The sequence below is a fragment of the Petromyzon marinus genome, unplaced genomic scaffold (assembly GCF_048934315.1).
Source record: "Petromyzon marinus isolate PM22_M1 ecotype Great Lakes invasive population unplaced genomic scaffold, UKy_Petmar_22M1.pri1.0 PM_G_Scaffold_44, whole genome shotgun sequence".
In the NCBI taxonomy this organism is placed as follows: domain Eukaryota; kingdom Metazoa; phylum Chordata; class Hyperoartia; order Petromyzontiformes; family Petromyzontidae; genus Petromyzon; species Petromyzon marinus.
The window spans coordinates 1686406-1711480 of NW_027422996.1; the positions used below are offsets into that span (position 1 = coordinate 1686406).

The 25075-nt window shown below is 55.1% G+C and overlaps 1 protein-coding gene across 2 annotated transcripts in view; it reads left to right on the plus strand.

The window, feature by feature from the left end:
- The window catches only part of LOC116937461 (coxsackievirus and adenovirus receptor homolog), a 58004-nt gene extending 41204 nt beyond the window's left edge, over positions 1–16800 (plus strand). The window contains exons 5-8 of one of the 2 annotated variants that reach the window (XM_076061925.1): positions 4214–4327; positions 8674–8821; positions 9919–9958; positions 16572–16642. In XM_076061925.1, the coding sequence (XP_075918040.1) occupies positions 4214–4327; positions 8674–8821; positions 9919–9958; positions 16572–16577 (308 nt within the window). In that variant the 3' untranslated portion in view covers positions 16578–16642. Of the gene's footprint in view, positions 1–4213; positions 4328–8673; positions 8822–9918; positions 9959–16571 lie in introns of both variants that reach the window. The other variant, XM_076061924.1, reaches the window with a different exon arrangement.
- Positions 16801–25075: the final 8275 nt, after the last annotated feature.

Consider the following 25075-nt stretch of genomic DNA (forward strand, 5'->3'; position numbering starts at 1 on the left):
CACACAGAGACTCCCACAGACTCACCACACAGAGACCCATAGACTCACCACACACAGAGACCCATAGACTCACCACACACAGAGACCCATAGACTCACCACACACAGAGACCCACAGACTCACCACACACAGAGACTCATAGACTCACCACACACAGAGACCCATAGACTCACCACACACAGAGACCCATAGACTCACCACACACAGAGACCCATAGACTCACCACACACAGAGACCCATAGACTCACCACACACAGAGACCCATAGACTCACCACACACAGAGACCCATAGACTCACCACACACAGAGACCATAGTCTCACCACACACAGATACCCATAGACTTACCACACACAGAGACCCATAGACTCACCACACACAGAGACCCATAGACTCACCACACACAGAGACCCATAGACTCACCACACACAGAGACCCACAGACTCACCACACACAGAGACTCATAGACTCACCACACACAGAGACCCATAGACTCTCCACACACAGAGACCCATAGACTCACCACACACAGAGACCCATAGACTCACCACACACAGAGACTCATAGACTCAGCACACACAGATACTTATAGACTCACCACACAGAGACCCATAGACTCACCACACAGAGACCCATAGACTCACCACACAGAGACCCATAGACTCACCACACAGAGACCCACAGACTCACCACACAGAGACCCATAGACTCACCACACAGAGACCCACAGACTCACCACACACAGAGACCCACAGACTCACCACACAGAGACCCATAGACTCACCACACAGAGACCCATAGACTCATCACACAGAGACCCATAGACTCACCACACATAGAGACCCATAGACTCACCATACAGAGACCCACAGACTCACCACACAGAGACCCACAGACTCACCACACAGAGACCCACAGACTCACCACACACAGAGACCCATAGACTCACCACACACAGAGACCCATAAACTCACCACACACAGAGACCCATAGACTCACCACACAGAGACCCATAGACTCACCACACAGAGACCCATAGACTCACCACACAGAGACCCATAGACTCACCACACAGAGACCCACAGACTCACCACACAGAGACCCACAGACTCACCACACACAGAGACCCGTAGACTCACCACACAGAGACCCATAGACTCACCACACAGAGACCCACAGACTCACCACACAGAGACCCATAGAATCATCACACAGAGACCCACAGACTCACCGCACAGAGACCCACAGACTCACCACACACAGAGACCCATAGACTCACAAAGAGACCCACAGACTCACCACACAGAGACCCACAGACTCACCACACACAGAGACCCACAGACTCACTCCCACAGAGACCCACAGACTCACCACACACAGAGACCCACAGACTCACCACACAGAGACCCATAGACTCACCACACAGAGACCCACAGACTCACCACACACAGAGACCCACAGACTCACCACACAGAGACCCATAGACTCACCACACAGAGACCCATAGACTCATCACACACAGAGACCAACAGACTCACCACACACAGAGACCCACAGACTCACCACACAGACACCCACAGACTCACCACACAGAGACTCATAGACTCACCACACAGAGACCCACAGACTCACCACACAGAGACTCACAAACTCACCACACACAGAGACCCACAGACTCACCACACAGAGACCCATAGAATCATCACACAGAGACCCACAGACTCACCACACAGAGACCCACAGACTCACCACACACAGAGACCCATAGACTCACAAAGAGACCCACAGACTCACCACACAGAGACCCATAGACTCACCACACAGAGACCCACAGACTCATCACACACAGAGACCCACAGACTCACCACACAGAGACCCATAGACTCACCACACAGAGACCCATAGACTCATCACACACAGAGACCAACATACTCACCACACACAGAGACCCACAGACTCACCACACAGACACCCACAGACTCACCACACAGAGACTCATAGACTCACCACACAGAGACCCACAGACTCACCACACAGAGACTCACAAACTCACCACACACAGAGACCCACAGACTCACCACACAGAGACCCACAGACTCACCACACAGAGACCCACAGACTCACCACACACAGAGACCCACAGACTCACCACACAGAGACCCACAGACTCACCACACAGAGACCCACAGACTCACTACACAGAGACCCACAGACTCACCACACACAGAGACCCACAGACTCATCACACAGAGACCCACAGACTCACCACACAGAGACCCACAGAATCACCACACAGAGACCCACAGACTCATCACACAGAGACCCATAGACTCACCACACACAGCGACCCACAGACTCACCACACACAGACCCACAGACTCACCACACACAGAGACCCACAGACTCACCACCCAGAGACCCACAGACTCACCACACAGAGACCCACAGACTCACCACACAGAGACCCATAGACTCACCACACACAGAGACCCACAGACTCAACACACAGAGACCCATAGACTCACCACACAGAGACCCACAGACTCACCACACAGAGACCCACAGACTCACCACACAGAGACCCATAGACTCACCACACACAGAGACCCACAGACTCAACACACAGAGACCCATAGACTCACCACACAGAGACCCACAGACTCACCACACACAGAGACCCACAGACTCACCACACAGAGACCCATAGACTCACCACACAGAGACCCATAGACTAATCACACACAGAGACCCACAGACTCACCACACACAGAGACCCACAGACTCACCACACAGACACCCACAGACTCACCACACAGAGACCCATAGACTCACTCACAGAGAGACCCACAGACTCACCACACACAGAGACCCACAGACTCACCACACAGAGACCCATAGACTCACCACACAGAGACCCACAGACTCACCACACACAGAGACCCACAGACTCACCACACAGAGACCCATAGACTCACCACACAGAGACCCATAGACTCATCACACACAGAGACCCACAGACTCACCACACACAGAGACCCACAGACTCACCACACAGACACCCACAGACTCACCACACAGAGACCCATAGACTCACCACACAGAGACCCACAGACTCACCACACAGAGACTCATAGACTCACCACACAGAGACCCACAGACTCACCACACATAGACTCACAAACTCACCACACACAGAGACCCACAGACTCACCACACAGAGACCCATAGACTCACCACACAGAGACCCATAGACTCATCACACACAGAGACCCACAGACTCACCACACACAGAGACCCACAGACTCACCACACAGACACCCACAGACTCACCACACAGAGACCCATAGACTCACCACACAGAGACCCACAGACTCACCACACAGAGACTCATAGACTCACCACACAGAGACTCACAAACTCACCACACACATAGACCCACAGACTCACCACACAGAGGCCCACAGACTCACCACACAGAGACCCACAGACTCACCACACACAGAGACCCACAGACTCACCACACAGAGACCCACAGACTCACCACACAGAGACCCACAGACTCACCACACAGAGACCCACAGACTCACCACACACAGAGACCCACAGACTCATCACACAGAGACCCACAGACTCACCACACACAGACCCACAGACTCACCACACACAGAGACCCACAGACTCACCACACAGAGACCCACAGACTCACCACACAGAGACCCACAGACTCACCACACAGAGACCCATAGACTCACCACACACAGAGACCCATAGACTCACCACACAGAGACCCACAGACTCACCACACAGAGACCCACAGACTCACCACACAGAGACCCACAGACTCACCACACAGAGACCCATAGACTCACCACACACAGAGACCCACAGACTCACCACACAGAGACCCATAGACTCACCACACAGAGGCCCACAGACTCATCACACAGAGGCCCACAGACTCACCACACAGAGACCCATAGACTTACCACACAGAGACCCATAGACTCACCACACACAGAGACCCATAGACTCACCACACAGAGACCCACAGACTCACCACACAGAGACCCACAGACTCACCACACAGAGACCCACAGACTCACCACACAGAGACCCACAGACTCACCACACACAGACCCACAGACTCACCACACACAGACCCACAGGAGTGAGCTCTCCGCTTGTTGATTCTCCCCGCTTGGTGCGGCACGCAGGAGGAACGCTGCGCATCAGCAACGCGAGCGAGAGCCACGCGGAGACCTATCGGTGCAACGCCAGCAACCGCGTGGGCTGGCGGTCGTGCGTCGTGACCCTCTCGCTCGTGAGCCGTGAGTCTGCCTCTCGCTACGCACGCGGGCGCCACGCGTGTGTGTGCGTGTGTGTGTGTGTGTGCGTGTGTGTGTACGTGGTCCGGCAAAACAACCCCCTACTTCCTCGCGGTGCCGGACGGGCAACTCTGTCGTGGACAGTGCTGTGGGGGGAGATCCAATTTTGATTGGCTCCTCCCCTCATGGCATATGTGTCCACCACAGGGGCTAAACGGGGGCTCTGGACGGGTGCGAGGGGCTGGTAACCCCTCCACCTTCAATTAATTACCACGAAACCACGAATTAAACTGAAATATGTAACTAATAAGCTTGTGCCGGAGGCCCCGGGGGGCCAGGCGTCTATGACGTCTCCTGGCCAAACCCCAATTGGCGGAGCCAGGAGATTGAATACCTACCCTCGGGGCTACTCCAGAAACAACGAAAAGCCACTACGGGTGGCCACGTGGAATGTTCGAACGCTCACTGCAGAGGAGAGGCTGCCACTCCTCTGTCGGGAGCTGGACCGGTACCGCCTGGATCTATGCGGCATTCAGGAGGTCCGGTGGACCGGCTCTAGCTCCTGCCACCATGAGGGGTGGACAGTCCTCTACTCGGGGCAGCAGACTGCCAAACAACAGGATGTGGGTCTTCTTTTGAACAAAAGAATGAAGGGGGCGTGGGAGCGTGGCGGTGAGGTGTGGGAAGCTGTAAGCCCCAGGCTACTTTGGGCTCGCCTTCCCATCAACCGGAGGCGAGGAATGGTGGTCGTGGTTACTTATGCCCCCACCGAAGATGAACATCCGTGGAGGGATGCAGGCAAAGCCGATGAGTCAGATGCCTCTATGACCTCCTGTCACAGGTGCTGGCTAAAGTGGCCCCTCGGGATAGTCATCATGTTGGGTGACTTCAATGCCCGAGTTGGTCATGATACTGGCACCTGGTCTGGAGTGATTGGAGGGCATGGGCCAGATCAGCTCAATAACAATGGTAGGAGGCTGCTAGATTTTTGTGCAGCCCATGGGCTTGTAATTACCAACACGCTGTTCCGGCATCGGCGCATCCACACAACATCATGGATGCATGCCGGGTCCAAGCAAGAACATCTGCTGGACTACATAGTGACGGACCAGCGAATGCAAGCCCATGTCCTTGACACCAGGACCTACTGTGGAGCTGAACTGCCCTCTGACCATCGACTAGTCATCTGTAAGATGCGCCTGCCATTCTTCCACTCCGGTGGTGGGTGTACACCCAGGACCCCATTCCAACATAAAGTGGCCTGGTCTCAGTTATCTGATGAAAGTTGCAAGCGAGAATTTCATCATCGCTTGCGGCTGGGATTGGCATCGTCCCCGACTCCTCCTGATGTCGAGGGTAAATGGGCGAGGTTTAGGACTGTGACTCATGCAGCTGCAATGGCTGCTTTGGGTACGCGGTCCAGACCTCCCCAGAGACCCTGCCTAACAGAGGAGGTGTTCAGGATGGTTGAGAAAAAGCGACAGGCCCACTGTCATCGGTTACAGAATCCCACGTCAGAGAATGAGGAGGCTTACCGCAGCCTTCGCTCGGAGGTTCGGAGAGCCGTGAGGCGCTGCAAGGATGGGTGGTGGTCGCGGGTTGCTGAGGAGATGGAGTCTGCCTCAGTGGCCCGTGATCACAAATCTCTATTTAACTCCATCAAAAAAGTAACCTGCAGCGCCACACCTATTACCATCATTAGGGGAAAAAACGGTGATCCAATCTCCGACCCCCAGGAACAGGTTCGCAGATTTGCTGAGCATTTCTGTGAGGTCCTGGGGGAGGGAAAATCCCTCATCCAGGAAAACATCGTGGCACAAAGTGAGGATGACCCTGCTGAGGCTACGGTGCCTCAAATATTGGAAGAAGTCACCCCCTGTGAGTGGCTGGCTGAGGTGCCGTCTGCTGAGGAAGTATTGAAGGCGATCCGGAGTCTGAGACCAGGAAAGGCAGCGGGCAGAGATGATCTCCCAAGCGAAATGCTGAGGGAGGGTGGCGTTTGTGCACAGACTGCCCTATATGACATCATAACAACAGTCTGGACCACTGGACGGGTTCCGCAGGATTGGAAGGATGCCCTGGTGGTCCCCCTTTTTAAGAAGGGGGACCGCACAGACTGTAACAACTACAGGGGCATCTCACTCCTCAGTGTGCCGGGAAAGGTCCTGGCAAGGATTATTCAGCATCGCCTTGCCAGGCACGCTGAGGAGAGGCTTGCGGAGCCCCAATGCGGTTTCAGGAAAGGGCGGTCCTGCACAGATGCCATATTTTCTGTCCGTCTGCTACAGCAGAGGTGTAGGGAATTCTAACAAGACCTACATCTCTGCTTTATTGACCTGGTCAAGGCCTATGATACCATCAGTAGGCCTGGGCTCTGGGTCATTCTTCGTGCTTTTGGAGTACCTGACCCTCTGCTCACGATCATTAAGGACCTTCATGATGGTGAGCGGGCCCGGGTAAAACTACGTGGCCGGGAGTCAGAGCCATTCCCTGTACACCTTGGGGTGCGACAGGGATGTCCTCTGGCTCCTACATTATTTAACATCTATTTTGACCACGTAGTTCGTGAAGCCTTCAATAGCTGTACCGGGGGAATCTCCATATGGTACAGATATAATGGGAGGCTAATCGATGCCCGGGTGCGGTCAAGGGATGGCTCCCTATTGCTCAACCACGTTATGTATGCTGATGATTTGGTAATAGCTGCTCAGTCAGAGGAAGAGTTGGATATGCTGCTGCTGAGACTGGAGCTAAGAGGTGGGGCCTTACCATCAGCCCCACCAAAACTAAGCACCTGCCTGGGTATTTTGTACCATCGGACACTCCACCCCCACAACTCCCAATCGGTGATGGGGCAGTTGTGGAGAGAGTGGAGAGTTTCCCATACCTGGGCAGTGTGCTTATGACTGGCTCCAGTTTAACAGCAGAGGTCTCACTCCGAATCAGTCGAGCGGCAATATCTTTTCATCGGTTGCGTAACGTTGTGTGGAAGCTACCTGGTCTGTCGCTCCGCACTAAGCTTCAGGTCTTCTCGGCCACGGTCATTCCCTCCCTTCTCTACGCTTGCGAAACGTGGATCCCCCTAATGGAACATCTTCGCCTGTTAGAAACATTTAGGCTGGCCTGCCTACGATCCATCCTGGGTTTAACCAGACTGGATTGTGTGAGGAGCTCACAAATCCTTCGAAGATCTGGGCAGGGTCCCATCGGTGAGCTCCTCCGGCAGGCAAGGCTGCGATGGCTGGGTCATGTAGCCCGCATGCCCAGCCACCGCATGCCGAAACAGCTTTTGTTTGGCCGGATTGAGGGGGCTCAGCGGGCGCGGCACGGGCTAGAGAAGAGATGGAGTGATGTGGTACAGGAGGACGTGGAGCTGAGTGGACTTGCCGATGACTGGTACCAGCGGTGTCAAGATCGGCCTCTGTGGAGGAGGCTCGTGAAGGATGCTACTGGGCAGTTGGAGGCAGTCGCCCTCCAACAACAACGGAGGGCGGAGGAGCGACGCTCAGAACAACGAGCGGAGCGCCGGGTGGCTAAAGCACAGCAGGTTGGCACAGTAGGGGGCACAGGTGGTGCATCAGGCAGTCATCTCAGTCAGTCGACCCGTGGCACCTGGGTCTGCCCCGTGACCTCCTGCCAGCGGGCGTTCGACACTTCACGTGGCCTCAGGGTACACATAGCCTGGCACAAGCGTCGTGGTGACGTCACCGCCACTTAGTGGCGAATGGCGGTTGTTGTGTGTACGTATGTGTGTGTGTGCGTGTGGCTGTGCTACGAACCCGGCGACCCGGGGTTCGATTCCCGCTCACGGCCAACACCGCCGGTGACCATTATCTGAACCGGTCCCTGGGCCTCCGCTCGGTCGACACGGCCTCAAATGAGTACCTGGTGCGGTGTGTAAACATCGCCACTGGGGAGACAAAGGCGGCCGGGCGTGGTGCTGGCCACCCACCCCCTCGTGTACCGTTCCGGCTTTCATAGCTACTGCTGCTCGCTAACAGCACTTGCCCCTACAGTCTGTTACAGACAGCACTTTCCCCTACAGTCTGTTACAGACAGCACTCGCCCTGACAGTCTGTTACAGACAGCACTTTCCCCTACAGTCTGTTACAGACAGCACTTGCCCCTACAGTCTGTTACAGACAGCACTTTCCCCTACAGTCTGTTACAGACAGCACTTGCCCCTACAGTCTGTTACAGGCAGCACTCACCCCTACAATCTGTTACAGACAGCACTTGCCCCTACAGTCTGTTAGAGACAGCACTTGCCCCTACAGTCTGTTACAGACAGCACTTTCCCCTACAGTCTGTGAAGGTTACGCGTGTGTGGGTGATCGTGTCGTGTGCAGCGAGCGCTAACGCCGGCGTCGTGACGGGCGCCGTGATGGGCGTGCTCCTCCTCCTCGTCGTCGTCGCCGCCATCGGCTTCCTCGTCCTGTACCCGCTGCTCAAGCGCAAGGCGGCGTGGGACCGAGACTACCGCCACAACGACATCCGGTGAGGGCCCACCCGCTCGCTCGCTTGCCCGCCCGCTAGCCCGGGCCGCCCGCTCACTTGCTTTACCCGCTCGCTTACCTGCTCGCTCGGCCACTGACCCACTCGCCCACTGACTCACTCACCCACTGACTCACTCGCCCACTGACCCACTCGCCCACTGACCCACTGACTCACTCGCCCACTGACCCACTCGCCCACTCGCCTACTCGCCCACTCGCCCACTTGCCCACTGACTCAGTCGCCCACTGACACACTCGCCCACTCGCCCACTGACCCACTCGCCCACTCGCCCACTGACCCACTGACCCACTCGCCCACTGACTCACTCGCCCACTGACCCACTCACCCACTCGCCCACTGACCCATTCGCCCACTCGGCCTCTGACCCACTCGCCCACTGACCCACTCGCCCACTGACCCACTCGCCCACTCGCCCACTGACCCACTAGCCCACTGACTCACTCGCCCACTGACTCACTCGCCCACTCGCCCACTGACCCACTCGCCCACTGACCCACTCACCCACTCGCCCACTGACCCACTCGCCCACTGACCCACTGACCCACTCGCCCACTGACCCACTCGCCCACTCGCCCACTGACCCACTCACCCACTCGCCCACTGACCCACTCGCCCACTGACCCACTGACTCACTCACCCACTGACCCACTCGCCCACTGACTCACTCGCCCACTGACCACACTCGCCCACTGACTCACTCGCCCACTGACTCACTCGCCCACTCGCACAGCTGCAGCAGCAGCGTTGGTCCGAATCTGCCTGAGATTCTCGGACGGTGACAGTCGGAGGACAAACTCCAGCAAGTGGAAGCGTCCGTGTGTGTGTGAGCATCAACTCGCTGAGCCCCTGCCCTCACTGCACCTCGGTGAAAGAGAGCTTCAGAGCTCATCGGATTCCTTTCCTCCTACAGCCTGAATACACATTCTTGATTCTGAGATTCTGAGCAGTCGTGACTTTAACAGATGGACGTTTGTCTGATCCCCTCCCTCACCTCCCTCCCTCTCTCCCTCACCTCCCTCACCTCCCTCACCTCCCTCACCTCCCTCACCTCCCTCCCTCTAAATTTCGATTTAAAGCTTTCGTAACTGCAAGGATTCATCTTCTTTGGTTCTTTCGGTAAAGTCACGTAGAATGAGAATAAAATAATAAATTGATCAAATGATATAACGCAATAATATTCTCACGACGTTTCGGCCACAACACAAGCGGCCTTCATCAGGTGAAGGGACGAGACTGTCTGGTAGGACAGCGCTGGAGTGAAAAAGCCACGTTCAGATCACGACCTTTAAGCTGTGTGAGAGGAAACAAAGCGCCTTGACAAAAGAATTAGCATATAATTTAGCATTGAAATGGCTGAGTGATTAGCTTGTGACTGGTCACAGAAATGGCTATGTTAAAAGTTAAAGCATACACATCCGCAGAGGCACCCCTTGACAAAGGAATTAGCATAGAATTTAGCATTGAAATAGCTGAGTGATTAGCTTGTAACTGGTCACAGAAATAGCTATGTTAAAGTCAGAGCATACACATTCACCGAGGCACTTAGTACAAATCAAACAGGAGAATTTAGCATTGAAATAACTAGGCGAATTTAGCATTGAAATAACTGAGTGATTAGCTAGTGACTGGTCACAGAAATGGCTATGTTGAAGTCAAGGCCTACACATCTGAGCTATTCACAGTACTATATAGTGAACCAATAAAAAACTAAAATATAAATTACCTTAATGTTATCAATAAACTCTATATTCTCCAATCAGCTAAGCTACCAACAATAAGTCGTTATATATCACAATGCTATATGGCGAAAAAATGGGTGGATTCTTACCCTCAACTTTAGCAACACGGATAGCTACGGGTCCCGTTCAGACGGACGAGTTCATCCATGGTCGGAACAGAGGAGGGGGAGAGAGACAGCTGTGAGGCGCTATTATACTCCATGTTGTAAACCATACCATTAACCGTGGTGTGAGAGGTATTAAGAGTCAAGGCTGACGAAAGAGCTGCGGTCTGAAGGTCATCGTAAAATACAATTAATTAAGAACAGAAATGGTTTTAAACATCTTTCCAATGGTTACTAAGCCAGAATCCATCTTCTCGGTTGAAATTGTCTCTGTGCTTGTATATGTGAATGGCCTCATGAACGAATCTCTCATGGTAGCCGGTTGGTTTGCAAAGAACCTCCGTCTTGGAGGAGTCAATGTCATGTGAGCCCACTGAATTATAACAGTGATCTGCCACGGCAGAGGAGTTCGTTCTACCGTGTTTCAAGTCTGCTTTATGTTCGCGGATGCAGTCCGAGATATGTCGTTTGGTTTCTCCAATGTAGCTACTACCACAGAGCCACTTTAGTTTGTAAACGCCCGGGTACTGTATGTCTGGAACAGCACCTTTTACAGATGGAACTGAATCACGGATTTTATGTACTGTGTTGAATCGGACCTGGATCTTGTGTTTATTCAGGATTTTGGAGATCTTTTTAGTGACCCCTGCAATGTAGGGTAAGGTGATGGTTTTGAGTGGCTCCACAAGAGGATCCTTCTTCATGACTGGAGTGATGGCTTTGCGGATTGTGTAGTCGGAGTAACCATTAGCCCTGAGAGCCTGGTGTACGTGCTTGAGTTCACTGGTAATGTGTTCCTGGTCGGAAATGCATTGGGCTCTATGGTATAGAGTCTTGATGAGGGAGTTCTTCTGGGATGGATGGTGGTGGGAATCCGGTTTCAAGTAAGCATCTGTATGGGTAGCTTTCCTGTAGACAGAGTGGCTCATTGAACCATCATGTCTCCTTTTAATTAAGACATCCAAAAAGGGTAGTTTGCCATCTTTTTCGACCTCCATGGTAAATCTGATGGCTGGGTGTATGGAATTGATGTGGTCGCGGAATTGGTCTAGAGCAGGCTGGCCATGTGGCCAGATGACAAAGGTGTCATCAACGTACCTCTTCCATAAGGTCGGGCGTAGAGTGGCAGTCTGGATGGCGTCAGTTTCAAATTTTTCCATGAATTCGTTGGCTACAACCGGAGATAGGGGGGAGCCCATTGGCGTGCCCTCAGTTTGTTTGTAGAAAGTTCCATTCCAGGTGAAGTATGTGTTGGTTAAGCAATGTCTCACCAGGGGGGGTACATCAGTATGCAGTCCTTGATGAACCAGGTCTTCAATGATAGCGATGGTGTCAGGTACCGGGACTTTGGTGAACAAGGACACCACATCAAAACTGACAAGCAGGTCGTCTGGGGACAGGGAAATGCCTTTGATTGTCAATACCAGGTGAGTAGAGTTTAGTACCGCAGAGGTGGTTTTACCAGTGAAAGGTCGCAGTATATCAGCAAAGACGAACGTTTTGAATTATCTCAATTAAAAAAGAGGGATGATATTGTCGTCCTCTCAGCCGACAAGGGCAATGCCACTGTCATCATGGACAAAACAGAATATAACAACAAAATTCAAGAACTACTCAACGATGGCAGCTATACAAAAATAAAAAGAGATCCCACCAACAGCCTGGTCACCAAAACGAACAAAATCATCTCTGATTCAACAGCATTAATTGATGAGATCAAACAGTTCTCGTTGAAACCCTCTGCTGCCAGACCACCAAGATTATATGGCCTTCCAAAGATACACAAAGAAGATACACCCCTTCGTCCCATCGTCTCTACTATCAACTCCCCCACCTACAAACTGGCACGTTTTCTTGCTGATATACTGCGACCTTTCACTGGAAAAACCACCTCTGCGGTACTAAATTCTACTCACCTGGTATCGACAATCAAAGGCATTTCCCTGTCCCCAGACGACCTGCTTGTCAGTTTTGATGTGGTGTCCTTGTTCACCAAAGTCCCGGTACCTGACACCATCGCTATCATTGAAGACCTGGTTCATCAAGGACTGCAAACTGATGTACCCCCCCTGGTGAGACATTGCTTAACCAACACATACTTCACCTGGAATGGAGCTTTCAACAAACAAACTGAGGGCACCCCAATGGGCTCCCCCCTATCTCCGGTTGTAGCCAACGTATTCATGGAAAAATTTGAAACTGACGCCATCCAGACTGCCACTCTACGCACGACCTTATGGAAGAGGTACGTTGATGACACCTTTGTCATCTGGCCACATGGCCAGCCTGCTCTAGACCAATTCCGCGACCACATCAATTCCATACACCCAGCCATCAGATTTACCATGGAGGTCGAAAAAGATGGCAAACTACCCTTTTTGGATGTCTTAATTAAAATAAGACATGATGGTTCAATGAGCCACTCTGTCTACAGGAAAGCTACCCATACAGATGCTTACTTGAAACCGGATTCCCACCACCATCCATCCCAGAAGAACTCCCTCATCAAGACTCTATACCATAGAGCCCAATGCATTGCCGACCAGGAACACATTACCAGTGAACTCAAGCACGTACACCAGGCTCTCAGGGCTAATGGTTACTCCGACTACACAATCCGCAAAGCCATCACTCCAGTCATGAAGTAGGATCCTCTTGTGGAGCCACTCAAAACCATCACCTTACCCTACATTGCAGGGGTCACTAAAAAGAGCTCCAAAATCCTGAATAAACACAAGATCCAGGTCCGATTCAACACAGAACATAAAATCCGTGATTTAATTCCATCTGTGAAAGGTGCTGTTCCAGACATACAGTACCCGGGCGTTTACAAACTAAAGTGGCTCTGTGGTAGTAGCTACATTGGAGAAACCAAACGACATATCTCGGACCGCATCCGCGAACATAAAGCAGACTTGAAACACGATAGAACGAACTCCTCTGCCGTGGAAGATCACTGTTATAATTCAGTGGGCTCACATGACATTGACTTCTCCAAGACGGAGGTTCTTTGCAAACCAACCGGCTACCATGAGAGATTCGTTCATGAGGCCATTCACATATACAAGCACAGAGACAATTTCAACCGAGAGGATGGATTCTGGCTTAGTAACCATTGGAAAGATGTTTTAAACCATTTCTGTTCTTAATTAATTGTATTTTACGATGACCTTCAGACCGCAGCTCTTTCGCCAGCCTTGACTCTTAATACCTCTCACACCACGGTTAATGGTATTGTTTACAACATAGAGTATAATAGCGCCTCGCAGCTGTCTCTCTCCCCCTCCTCTGTTCCGACCATGGATGAACTCGTCCGTCTGAACGGGGCCCGTAGCTATCCGTGTTGCTAAAGTTGAGGGTAAGAATCCACCCATTTTTTCGCCATATAGCATTGTGATATATAACGACTTATTGTTGGTAGCTTAGCTGATTGGAGAATATAGAGTTTATTGATAACATTAAGGTAATTTATATTTTAGTTTTTTATTGGTTCACTATATAGTACTTTGAATAGCTCAGATGTGTAGGCATTGACTTCAACATAGCCATTTCTGTGACCAGTCACTAGCTAATCACTCAGTTATTTCAATGCGAAATTCGCCTAGTTATTTCAATGCTAAATTCTCCTGTTTGATTTGTACTAAGTGCCTCGGTGAATGTGTATGCTCTGACTTTAACATAGCTATTTCTGTGACCAGTTACAAGCTAATCACTCAGCTATTTCAATGCTAAATTCTATGCTAATTCCTTTGTCAAGGGGTGCCTCTGCGGATGTGTATGCTTTAACTTAGCTATTTCAATGCTAAATTCTATGCTAATTCCTTTGTCAAGGGGTGCCTCTGCGGATGTGTATGCTTTAACTTTTAACATAGCTATTTCTGTGACCAGTCACAAGCTAATCACTCAGCCATTTCAATGCTAAATTATATGCTAACTCCCTCCCTCTCTCCCTCACCTCCCTCACCTCCCTCTCTCACCTCACCTCCTTCACCTCCCTCACCTCCCTCACCTCACCTCCCTCTCTCACCTCCCTCACCTCCCTCACCTCTCTCACCTCCCTCACCTCCCTCCCTCACCTCCCTCACCTCCCTCACCTCACCTCACCTCCCTCACCTCCCTCCCTCATCTCCCTCACCTCCCTCACCTCCCTCACCTCCCTCCCTCACCTCCCTCACCTCTCTCCCTCACCTCCCTCACCTCCCTCTCTCACCTCACCTCCTTCACCTCCCTCACCTCCCTCCCTCCCTCACCTCCCTCACCTCCCTCACCTCCCTCACCTCACCTCACCTCCCTCACCTCCCTCCCTCACCTCCTTCAGCTCCCTCACCTTACCTCCCTCACCTCACCTCACCTCCCTCTCTCCCTCACCTCCCTCACCTCACTCACCTCCCGCACCTCACCTCCCTCACCTCACCTCCCTCCCTCACCTCCCTCACCTCCCTCACCTCCCTTTCTCACCTCCCTCACCTCACCTCCCTCCCTCACCTCCCTCACCTCCCTCCCTCACCTCCCTCACCTCCCTTTCTCACCTCCCTCACCTCACCTCCCTCACCTCCTCACCTCACCTCCCTCACCTCACCTCCCTCACCTCCCTCACCTCCCTCCCTCCCTCCCTCACCTCCCTCACCTCCCTCCCTTACCTCCCTCACCTCCCTCACCTTACCTCCCTCACCTCACCCTCACCTCCCTCTCTCCCTCACCTCCCTCACCTCACTCACCTCCCTCACCTCACCTCCCTCACCTCCCTTTCTCACCTCCCTCACCTCACCTCCCTCCCTCACCTCCCTCACCTCCCTCACCTCACCTCCCATCACCTCCCTCACCTCCCTCACCTCCCTCCCTCACCTCCCCTCTCCTCCCTCACCTTAACCTCCCTCACCTCACCTCACCTCCCTCTCTCCCTCACCTCCCTCACCTCACTCACCTCCCTCACCTCACCTCCCTCACCTCCCTCACCTCCCTCCCTCACCTCCCTCCCCTCCCTCCCTCACCTCGCCTCCCTCCCTCCCTCCCTCACCATCCCTCACCTCCCCTCCCTCACCTCACCTCACCTCCCATCACCTCCCTCCCTCACCTCCCTCACCTTCCCTCTCCTCCCTCACCTCCCTCACCTCCCCTCCCTCACCTCACCTCCCTCACCTCGCTCACCTCCCCTCCCTCACCTCACCTCCCTCCCTCACCTCCCTCACCTCCCTCACCTCCCTCCCTCACCTCCCTCACCCCCTCACCTCCCTCTCTCACCTTCCTCACCTCCCTCACCTCCCTCTCTCACCTCCCTCACCTCACCTTCCTCCCTCACCTCCCTCACCTCACCTCCCTCACCTCACCTCCCCCCCTTCTTCACCTCACCTCCCTCACCTCCCTCACCTCCCTCCCTCACCTCCCTCACCTCCTCCCTCACCTCTCTCACCTCCCTCCCTCACCTCCCTCACCTCCCTCTCTCACCTCCCTCACCTCCCTCACCTCCCTCCCTCACCTCCCTCACCTCCCTCACCTCCCTCCCTCACCTCCCTCACCTCCCTCACCTCACCTCACCTCCCTCCCTCCCTCACCTCACCTCTCTCACCTCCCCTCCCTCACCTCCCTCACCTCACCTCCCTCCCTCACCTCCCTCACCTCCCTCACCTCCCCTCCCTCACCTCACCTCACCTCCCTCACCTCCCCTCCCTCACCTCACCTCCCTCCCTCACCTCCCTCACCTCCCTCACCTCACCTCCCTCACCTCCCTCCCTCACCTCCCTCACCTCCCTCACCTCCTCACCTCACCTCACCTCCCTCACCTCCCTCCCTCACCTCACCTCCCTCACCTCCCTCCCTCACCTCCCTCACCTCCCTCACCTCCCTCACCTCCCTCACCTCCCTCACCTCCCTCACCTCCCACCGCAGGATTGACGACTGCCCCCCCGTGTCGATGTGCCGCCCGCCCACGCCCGCGACCCGCGACCCGCCCGGCACCGGCACCTCCGTCGGCCTCCCGGCACCGGCGCCCCCCGACGGCCTCCCGGCGCTCCGCCGGGCCCTGGGCGGGTCGCCCCACGGGCGAGCGGAGGGCCGCGCGGGGGCCGGGGCCTCCTCCGGCGCGAGGGGGGGGGAGAGCGGCCCGTGAGAGCGTCGCCGTTCCGTCGTGCGGCGGCGACTCTCGGCTCGCTCCCGGTTCTCGGAGGGGGGGGGGGCGGGGGTGGGGGGGGCTTGTGGGACGGCGAGCGAGAGACCCCCGAAGCCCGATTGAATCGGCGGCGTCGGGAGCCCTCCGTTGGCGTCGCGTCGCGGACCCGGTAACGAAAGCGACGTTTCAAACGAAGGCGGAACGACGCGTCAGGCGGCGAACGTCGTCGCCGCCGCGAATCGCCGAACGGTAATCCGGAGAGAGAGAGAGGGAGAGTGGGTAGCGGTGGGGGTGGTGGCGGTTCCGGTTAGACGTGCGATCACGATTTCAATTTTGTCAGCGCGTAGCTCCCAGCGGCGAACGTGCCGCGCGCCTCTCTCGCCCGCCTCCCCTCCACCCCGACGCGTGATCGGTCGATGGTGGAATCGGCAGGGCGGGCGGGCGAGCGAGTTGGGCGAAAGGTTTGTTCAGTGTCGGGGGGGTTCCGGATTAGAGAATCGAATCTTAAAATCTGTCGATTTTTGCTTTAAAAAATAAATAAAAAAATTGCACAATTTAACCCCGCGGCTTATCGCGAGCCAAACCGCCGTGCGGCAGACGAGGGGGGCGTGGCCTGTTGGGGTGGGCGGGGCACGGCGAGGGGGTTTCCGGCCTTCGCGAGGCTGCAATTGGCTTGTCGCGGGTGACTCCGTCCGCTCGCAAGCGAGTTTGGGTTCCAGAGGGGCCGTTCCTGAAGTCGCTTTGTTGGCGAGCCCAAAATTTGGTTCGCGAGTCCAACGTTGAGCCCCGTCGATTCGCTCGCTCGGCGCGGCATCGCAAGCGGGCGGCGGTGGTCGGCACGCTCCCGGCAACGGCGCCGCATTCCGCGGTATAACAGGCGCGTAGCGACGGGACACGTTGTACACGGTGACGGTGCACGTTGTACACCGTGACGGTGGTGATGGTGCACGCTCTACACCGTGACGGTGGTGACGGTGCACGTTCTACACCGTGACGGTGGTGACGGTGCACGTTCTACACCGTGACGGTGTCACGCTCTACACCGTGACAGTGCACGTTGTACACGGTGATGGTGGTGACGGTGCACGTTCTACACGGTGACGGTGCACGTTGTACACCTTGACGGTGGTGACGGTGCACGTTCTACACGGTGACGGTGCACGTTGTACACCGTGACGGTGGTGACGGTGTACACAGTGACAGTGTCACGTTCTACACCGTGACGGTGGTGACGGTGCATGTTCTGCAACTTGCCGTGTTGCTGTGGAGTTTCGTGTCGAGCTGAGGGGGTGGGAGGAACCCGCATTGAATAGAGAAGGGGGGAGGCTGGGGGGGTGAGTTGCCTCTTGTGGTCTGGAAGTTCACCGGCCTTGCCTCGGGCGAAGCCTCTGGGCGTCACACACAGTGACGCTTTTTCCTTTCGTGTTGAACCCAGAACACGGTGGGTCACGGCGGTGGGTCAAAGTCAACGGGTTCCTTTAGGAGGCTTTCACGACCGATATCATCCGCAACGGAGGTGTTTTGGGGGTTAGACGGCGTGAATATTTAAACGCGTCGTGAAAGACCCGCCAACCACCGGACGTAGCCGACGAGCAAGGGTTGTCAACGTCAACAGAACGTGGCAAAATTCGTCACCGGTTGTGCGCGTGTTTGATTGTGCACAGTCGTCTATTCGTTTCGTTGTTTTAGTTGACGTCATTAAATTTTTACGCGGAAATTTGCAAAAAAATGTATTCCGTGTCAACGCTCAAAACAAGTGGTGTGTGGGGTGCACAGTCGGTGGTGGAGATTCCACATCCCTACTGGGGGAGGGGCAGAGCCAAGCCACAACATTTACAATCCGAGTGCCGTGACGTTTCGCCAGTAATTACAACCGGCTTCATCAGGTCGACAGCCAGACTTGTGGAGCAGTCCACCAGTTTCGTTCCTTGTACGTAGCCGGCCGTGCGCTAACCGGAGGTGCGGAGCGGTGGCGCAGCGGTTAGCGCCACGCTGCACTGCGAACCCGGCGACCCACAGTTCACTTCCCGCTCACGGCCACCGGCACCGGCGATGATTTGTTGTCATCCGGTCCCGGGCAACCCCCTAGGTCGACTTAGCCTTACATGAGTAACCTGGTGCAGTGTGTATACATCGGCCTCGAGGGAGACAAAGGCAGCCGGGCGTGGTGCCGACCACCCACCCCCTCTTGTTCTGTGCCGGCCTTCGTAGGTGCTGCTCGCTACACTGGGGGTCTTTGTGTGTGGGGTAGCACCAGGACTAGATGTGGTGGAATCTGTCCACTTTTGGCTGGGTTGGCAGTGGTGAGCAACTTTGTGGGCTAGTGGTGAGCTATTCTCTCTGTGTGCCAGTGGTGAGCTGTTCTCTCTGTGTGCCAGTGGTAAGCTGTTCTCTCTCTGTGTGCCAGTGGTGAGCTGTTCTCTCTGTGTGGCAGTGGTGAGCTGTTCTCTCTCTGTGCCAGTGGTGAGCTGTTCTCTCTGTGTGTGCCAGTGGTGAGCTGTTCTCTCTGTGTGCCAGTGGTGAGCTGTTCTCTCTGTGTGTCAGTGGTGAGCTGTTCTCTCTCTGTGTCCCAGTGGTGAGCTGTTCTCTCTGTGCCAGTGGTGAGCTGTTCTCTTTGTGTGTGCCAGTGGTGAGCTGTTCTCTCTGTGCCAGTGGTGAGCTGTTCTCTCTCTCTGTGTGTGCCAGTAGTGAGCTGTTCTTTCTGTGTGTCAGTGGTGAGCTGTTCTCTCTGTGTGCCAGTGATGAGCTGTTCTCTGTGTGTGCCAGTGGTGAGCTGTTCTCTCTGTGTACCAGTAGTGAGCTGTTCTATCGCTGTGCCAGTGGTGAGCTGTTCTCTGTGTGTGCTAGTTGTGAGTTGTTCTCTCTCTGTGTGCCAGTGGTGAGCTGTTCTCTGTGTGCTAGTGGTGAGCTGTTCTCTCTGTGTGCCAGGGGTGAGCTGTTCTCTCTGTGTGTCAGTGGTGAGCTGTTCTCTCTGTGTGTGTGCCAGTGGTGAGGCCGTCGCCGTGCCGGTGAGTGGGTTAATCCGGCGTCTGCCGTTCCTCACCGCCCCCCAACGTCGCCCCCCAACCCCGCCACGCCTCGTGTGCTGCTCTGTACAGCTCTCACACTAACAACAACTATTCTCTCCGCCTGATGAAGGCCGCTCGTGTTGCCATCGAAACGTCGTGGGCTTTTTTGGCTTATGTTATTTTCCCAGTGATTATTTAACATTTTTACTATCTAATTTTTGCCGCGTTATTTTTTATTTTCTATCTACCGTTACTTCATCGAAAGGACCAAGAATCACCAATAAAACCCTCAAGGCCGTCCCGTGTCTCTCCGTGTCTCTCTGTGTCTCTCCGTGTCTCTCTGTATCTCCGCGTGTCTCTCTGCGTATCTCTCCGTGTCCTTGTCTCTCCACATCTCTCCGTGTCTCTCCGCGTCTCTCCCTGTCTCTCCGTGTCTCTCCGCGTCTCTCCGTGTCTCCGCGTGTCTCTTCGTGTCTCTCTGTGTCTCCGCGCTTGCTCGCTGCGCGTGGAGCGACCCGCGTCACAGACTCACGCGCTATCTTCCTTTCTCTTCGCCGCCCGCCCGCCCTTCTCTGTTTCTCCTCCTCCTCCCTCTCCGTGACCTCGTAGCCCATCGAGTCGACGAGCGACGAGCGGCCAAATTCAACGGCGCGCCGGCCAGCGGGGTGGAAGGCCGGACACACTGGACATACAGGGGAGGGTCGTGCGTGCGGGCGTGTGGGCGGGCAGGCGGGCGGGCGGGCTCGAGTTCCACTCACTAACTCACCCGCTCACCCACTCACTAACTCACCCGCTCACTCAGCCATCCACTCACTCACCCAACCACTCACCCGCTCACTCACCCGCTCACTCACCCGCTCACTCACCCATCCACTCACCCACTCACTTACCCAACCCACCCACTCACCCACTCACCCACCCACTCACTCACCCACTCACCCACCCACCACTCACTCACCCGCTTACTCCACCCGCTCACCCGCTCACTCACCCATCCACTCACCCACTCACTCACCCAATCATTAATTTTTCCCCCCAAAGACGTCCAGCAGGGGCACGGGGCGTCAGTGAGTGCCACCGACAGTCGGGTCGACATTCTCGTCACAACAGACGGTCACGTGGGCTGGCGGCACCTGACGACGGCACGTGGGCCAAAACGTTGGACACCGCATTTGGTAGAATCGGGTGACATTGCTCATTGCTGTGCCAAGGTGCGACTCGAAGTGGTCTAAGTAGTGGCCAAACAGCGGAATAAAACCCATCGCATTTAGAGGATATTGTCCCTTGTGATGCTTTGAATGTTGAACTGTGTCCATGTACATACAGAACAGAACAAACATACTCGTGATTAAAAAACACAAACATTAAATTCCGATTTAAAGCTTTCGTGACTGCAAGGATTCATCTTCTTTGGTTCTTTCGGTAAAGTCACCACCACGTAGAATGAGAATAAAATAATAAATTGATAAAATAATAAAATAACAATAAAATTCTCACGACGTTTCGGCCCAAACACAGGGTGATGCCACTTCAGGTTGTCCGTTAGTTCTGCAAGATATAAACCCCACGGCGAAAGGTCTCGAGACCTCCCACGAGGCACAAATCAGACCGCGCGGCGTTGCAGCGGCGGTTTCTTATACGAACTACTCAAAATGTTACCTATAGCAAAGTCTTTTTTTAAATGAAAAAACATTCTCATGTCCAGCTGCCTGGTGGGGTGGCGCCCCACCGCCCCCTAGTGGACTAAGTCAGACACCACCCCCACTGCCCCCTAGTGGACTAAGTCAGACACCACCCCCACTGCCCCCTAGTGGACTAAGTCAGACACCACCCCCACCGCCCCCTAGTGGACTAAGTCAGACACCACCCCCACTGCCCCCTAGTGGACTAAGTCAGACACCACCCCACTGCCCCCTAGTGGACTAAGTCAGACACCACCCCCACTGCCCCCTAGTGGACTAAGTCAGACACCACCCCACTGCCCCCTAGTGGACTAAGTCAGACCACCCCCACTGCCCCCTAGTGTGTGAACACGCACCACCACCACTGCCACCACCACCACTGCCACCACCACCATCACCACTGCCACCACCGCCACTGCCACCACCGCCACCACCACCACCACTGCCACCACCGCCACTGCCACCACCACCACCATGACCACCGCCACCACCACCGCCACCACCACTGCCACCACCGCCACCACCACCGCCACCACCACCACTGCCACCACCACCACCACTGCCACCACCACCACTGCCACCACCACCACTGCCACCACCACTGCCACCACCACTGCCACCACTGCCACCACCACCACTGCCACCACCACCACCACTGCCACCACCGCCACCACCACCACTGCCACCACCACTGCCACCACCACTGCCACCACTGCCACCACCACCGCCACCACCACCACCGCCACCACCACCACCAACACCGCCACCACGACCACCACCACCGCCACCACCACCACCACCACGGCCACCACCACCACCGCCACTACCACCACCACCACCGCCACCACCGCCACCACCACCACCACCGGCACCACCACCACCACCAACACCACCACCACTGCCACCACCGCTACCGCCACCATGACCACCACCCACCGCACCTCAAATGAGTACCTGGTGCGGTGTGTAGTAAACATCGCCAGGAGGGAGACAAAGGCGGCCGGGCGTGGTGCTGACCACCCACCCCCTCGTGTGCCACAGTGCCGGTAGCCCTCATAGGTGCTGCTACTCGCTAACAACACTTGCCCCTACAGTCTGTTACAGGCTACACAGTGGGGAATCTTTGTGTTTGTGTGTGCCTGGCCCCGCCCTGCCTCACCCACCACAGCCAGAACACCTCGTCACACACACAGCGTGACGAGGTGTGAACACACACAGCGTGACGAGGTGTGAACACACACAGTGTGACGAGGTGTGAACACACAGTGTGACGAGGTGTGAACACACAGTGTGACGAGGTGTGAACACACAGTGTGACGAGGTGTGAACACACACACACAGCGTGTGACGAGGTGTGATCACACACAGTGTGACGAGGTGTGAACACACACACAGCGTGACGAGGTGTGAACACACACAGCGTGACGAGGTGTGAACACACACAGCGTGACGAGGTGTGAACACACACACAGCGTGACGAGGTGTGAAAACACACACAGCGTGACGAGGTGTGAACACACACACAGTGTGACGAGGTGTGAACACACACACAGTGTGACGAGGTGTGAACACACACACAGTGTGACGAGGTGTGAACACACAGTGTGACGAGGTGTGAACACACACACAGCGTGACGAGGTGTGAACAAGCACAGCGTGTGACGAGGTGTGATCACACACAGTGTGACGAGGTGTGAACACACACAGCGTGTGACGAGGTGTGATCACACACAGCATGACGAGGTGTGAACACACACACAATGTGACGAGGTGTGAACACACACAGCGTGACGAGGTGTGAACACACACAGCGTGACGAGGTGTGAACACACACACAGTGTGACGAGGTGTGAACACACAGCATGACGAGGTGTGAACACACACAGTGTGACGAGGTGTGAACACACACAGCGTGACGAGGTGTGAACACACACACAGCGTGACGAGGTGTGAACATGCACAGCGTGACGAGGTGTGAACACACACACAGCGTGACGAGGTGTGAACACGCACACACAGTGTGACGAGGTGTGAACACACACAGTGTGACGAGGTGTGAACACACACAGCGTGACGAGGTGTGAACAAGCACAGCGTGACGAGGTGTGAACACACACAGCGTGACGAGGTGTGAACACGCACAGTGTGTGATGAGGTGGGAACACGCACAGTGTGACGAGGTGTGAACACACACAGTGTGTGACGAGGTGTGAACACACACAGCGTGTGAAGAGGTGTGAACACACACCGTGACGAGGTGTTAACACACACAGCGTGACGAGGTGTGAACACACAAAGCGTGACGAGGTGTGAACACACAGCGTGACGAGGTGTGAACATGCACAGCGTGACGAGGTGTGAACATCACGGACGGTGTGAACACACACACAGCATGACGAGGTGTGAACACGCACACACAGTGTGACGAGGTGTGAACACACACAGTGTGACGAGGTGTGAACACACAGTGTGACGAGGTGTGGACACACACAGTGTGACGAGGTGTGAACACACACAGCCTGTGACGAGGTGTGAACACACACAGCGTGACGAGGTGTGAACACACACACACAGCGTGACGAGGTGTGAACACACACAGCATGACGAGGTGTGAACATGCACAGCGTGACGAGGTGTGAACATGCACAGCGTGACGAGGTGTGAACATGCACAGCGTGACGAGGTGTGAACACACACACAGCGTGACGAGGTGTGAACACGCACACACAGTGTGACGAGGTGTGAACACACACAGTGTGACGAGGTGTGAACACACAGTGTGACGAGGTGTGGACACACACAGTGTCACGAGGTGTGAACACACACAGCGTGTGACGAGGTGTGAACACACACAGCGTGACGAGGTGTGAACACACACACAGCGTGACGAGGTGTGAACACACACAGCATGACGAGGTGTGAACACACACACAGTGTGACGAGGTGTGAACACACAGCGTGACGAGGTGTGAACACACACAGCGTGACGAGGTGTGAACACACACACAGCGTGACGAGGTGTGAACACACACAGCGTGACGAGGTGTGAACACACAGTGTGACGAGGTGTGAACACACACAGCGTGACGAGGTGTGAACACACACACAGCGTGACGAGGTGTGAACACACACAGCGTGACGAGGTGTGAACACACAGTGTGACGAGGTGTGAACACACACAGCGTGACGAGGTGTGAACACACACACAGTGTGACGAGGTGTGAACACACACAGCGTGACGAGGTGTGAACAAGCACAGCGTGACGAGGTGTGAACACACACAGCGTGACGAGGTGTGAACACACACAGCGTGACGAGGTGTGAACACGCACAGTGTGTGATGAGGTGTGAACACGCACAGTGTGACGAGGTGTGAACACACACAGTGTGTGATGAGGTGTGAACACACACAGCGTGTGACGAGGTGTGAACACACACCGTGACGAGGTGTGAACACACACACAGTGTGACGAGGTGTGAACACGCACACACAGTGTGACGAGGTGTGAACACACACAGCGTGACGAGGTGTGAACACACAAAGCGTGACGAGGTGTGAACACACACAGTGTGACGAGGTGTGAACACACACAG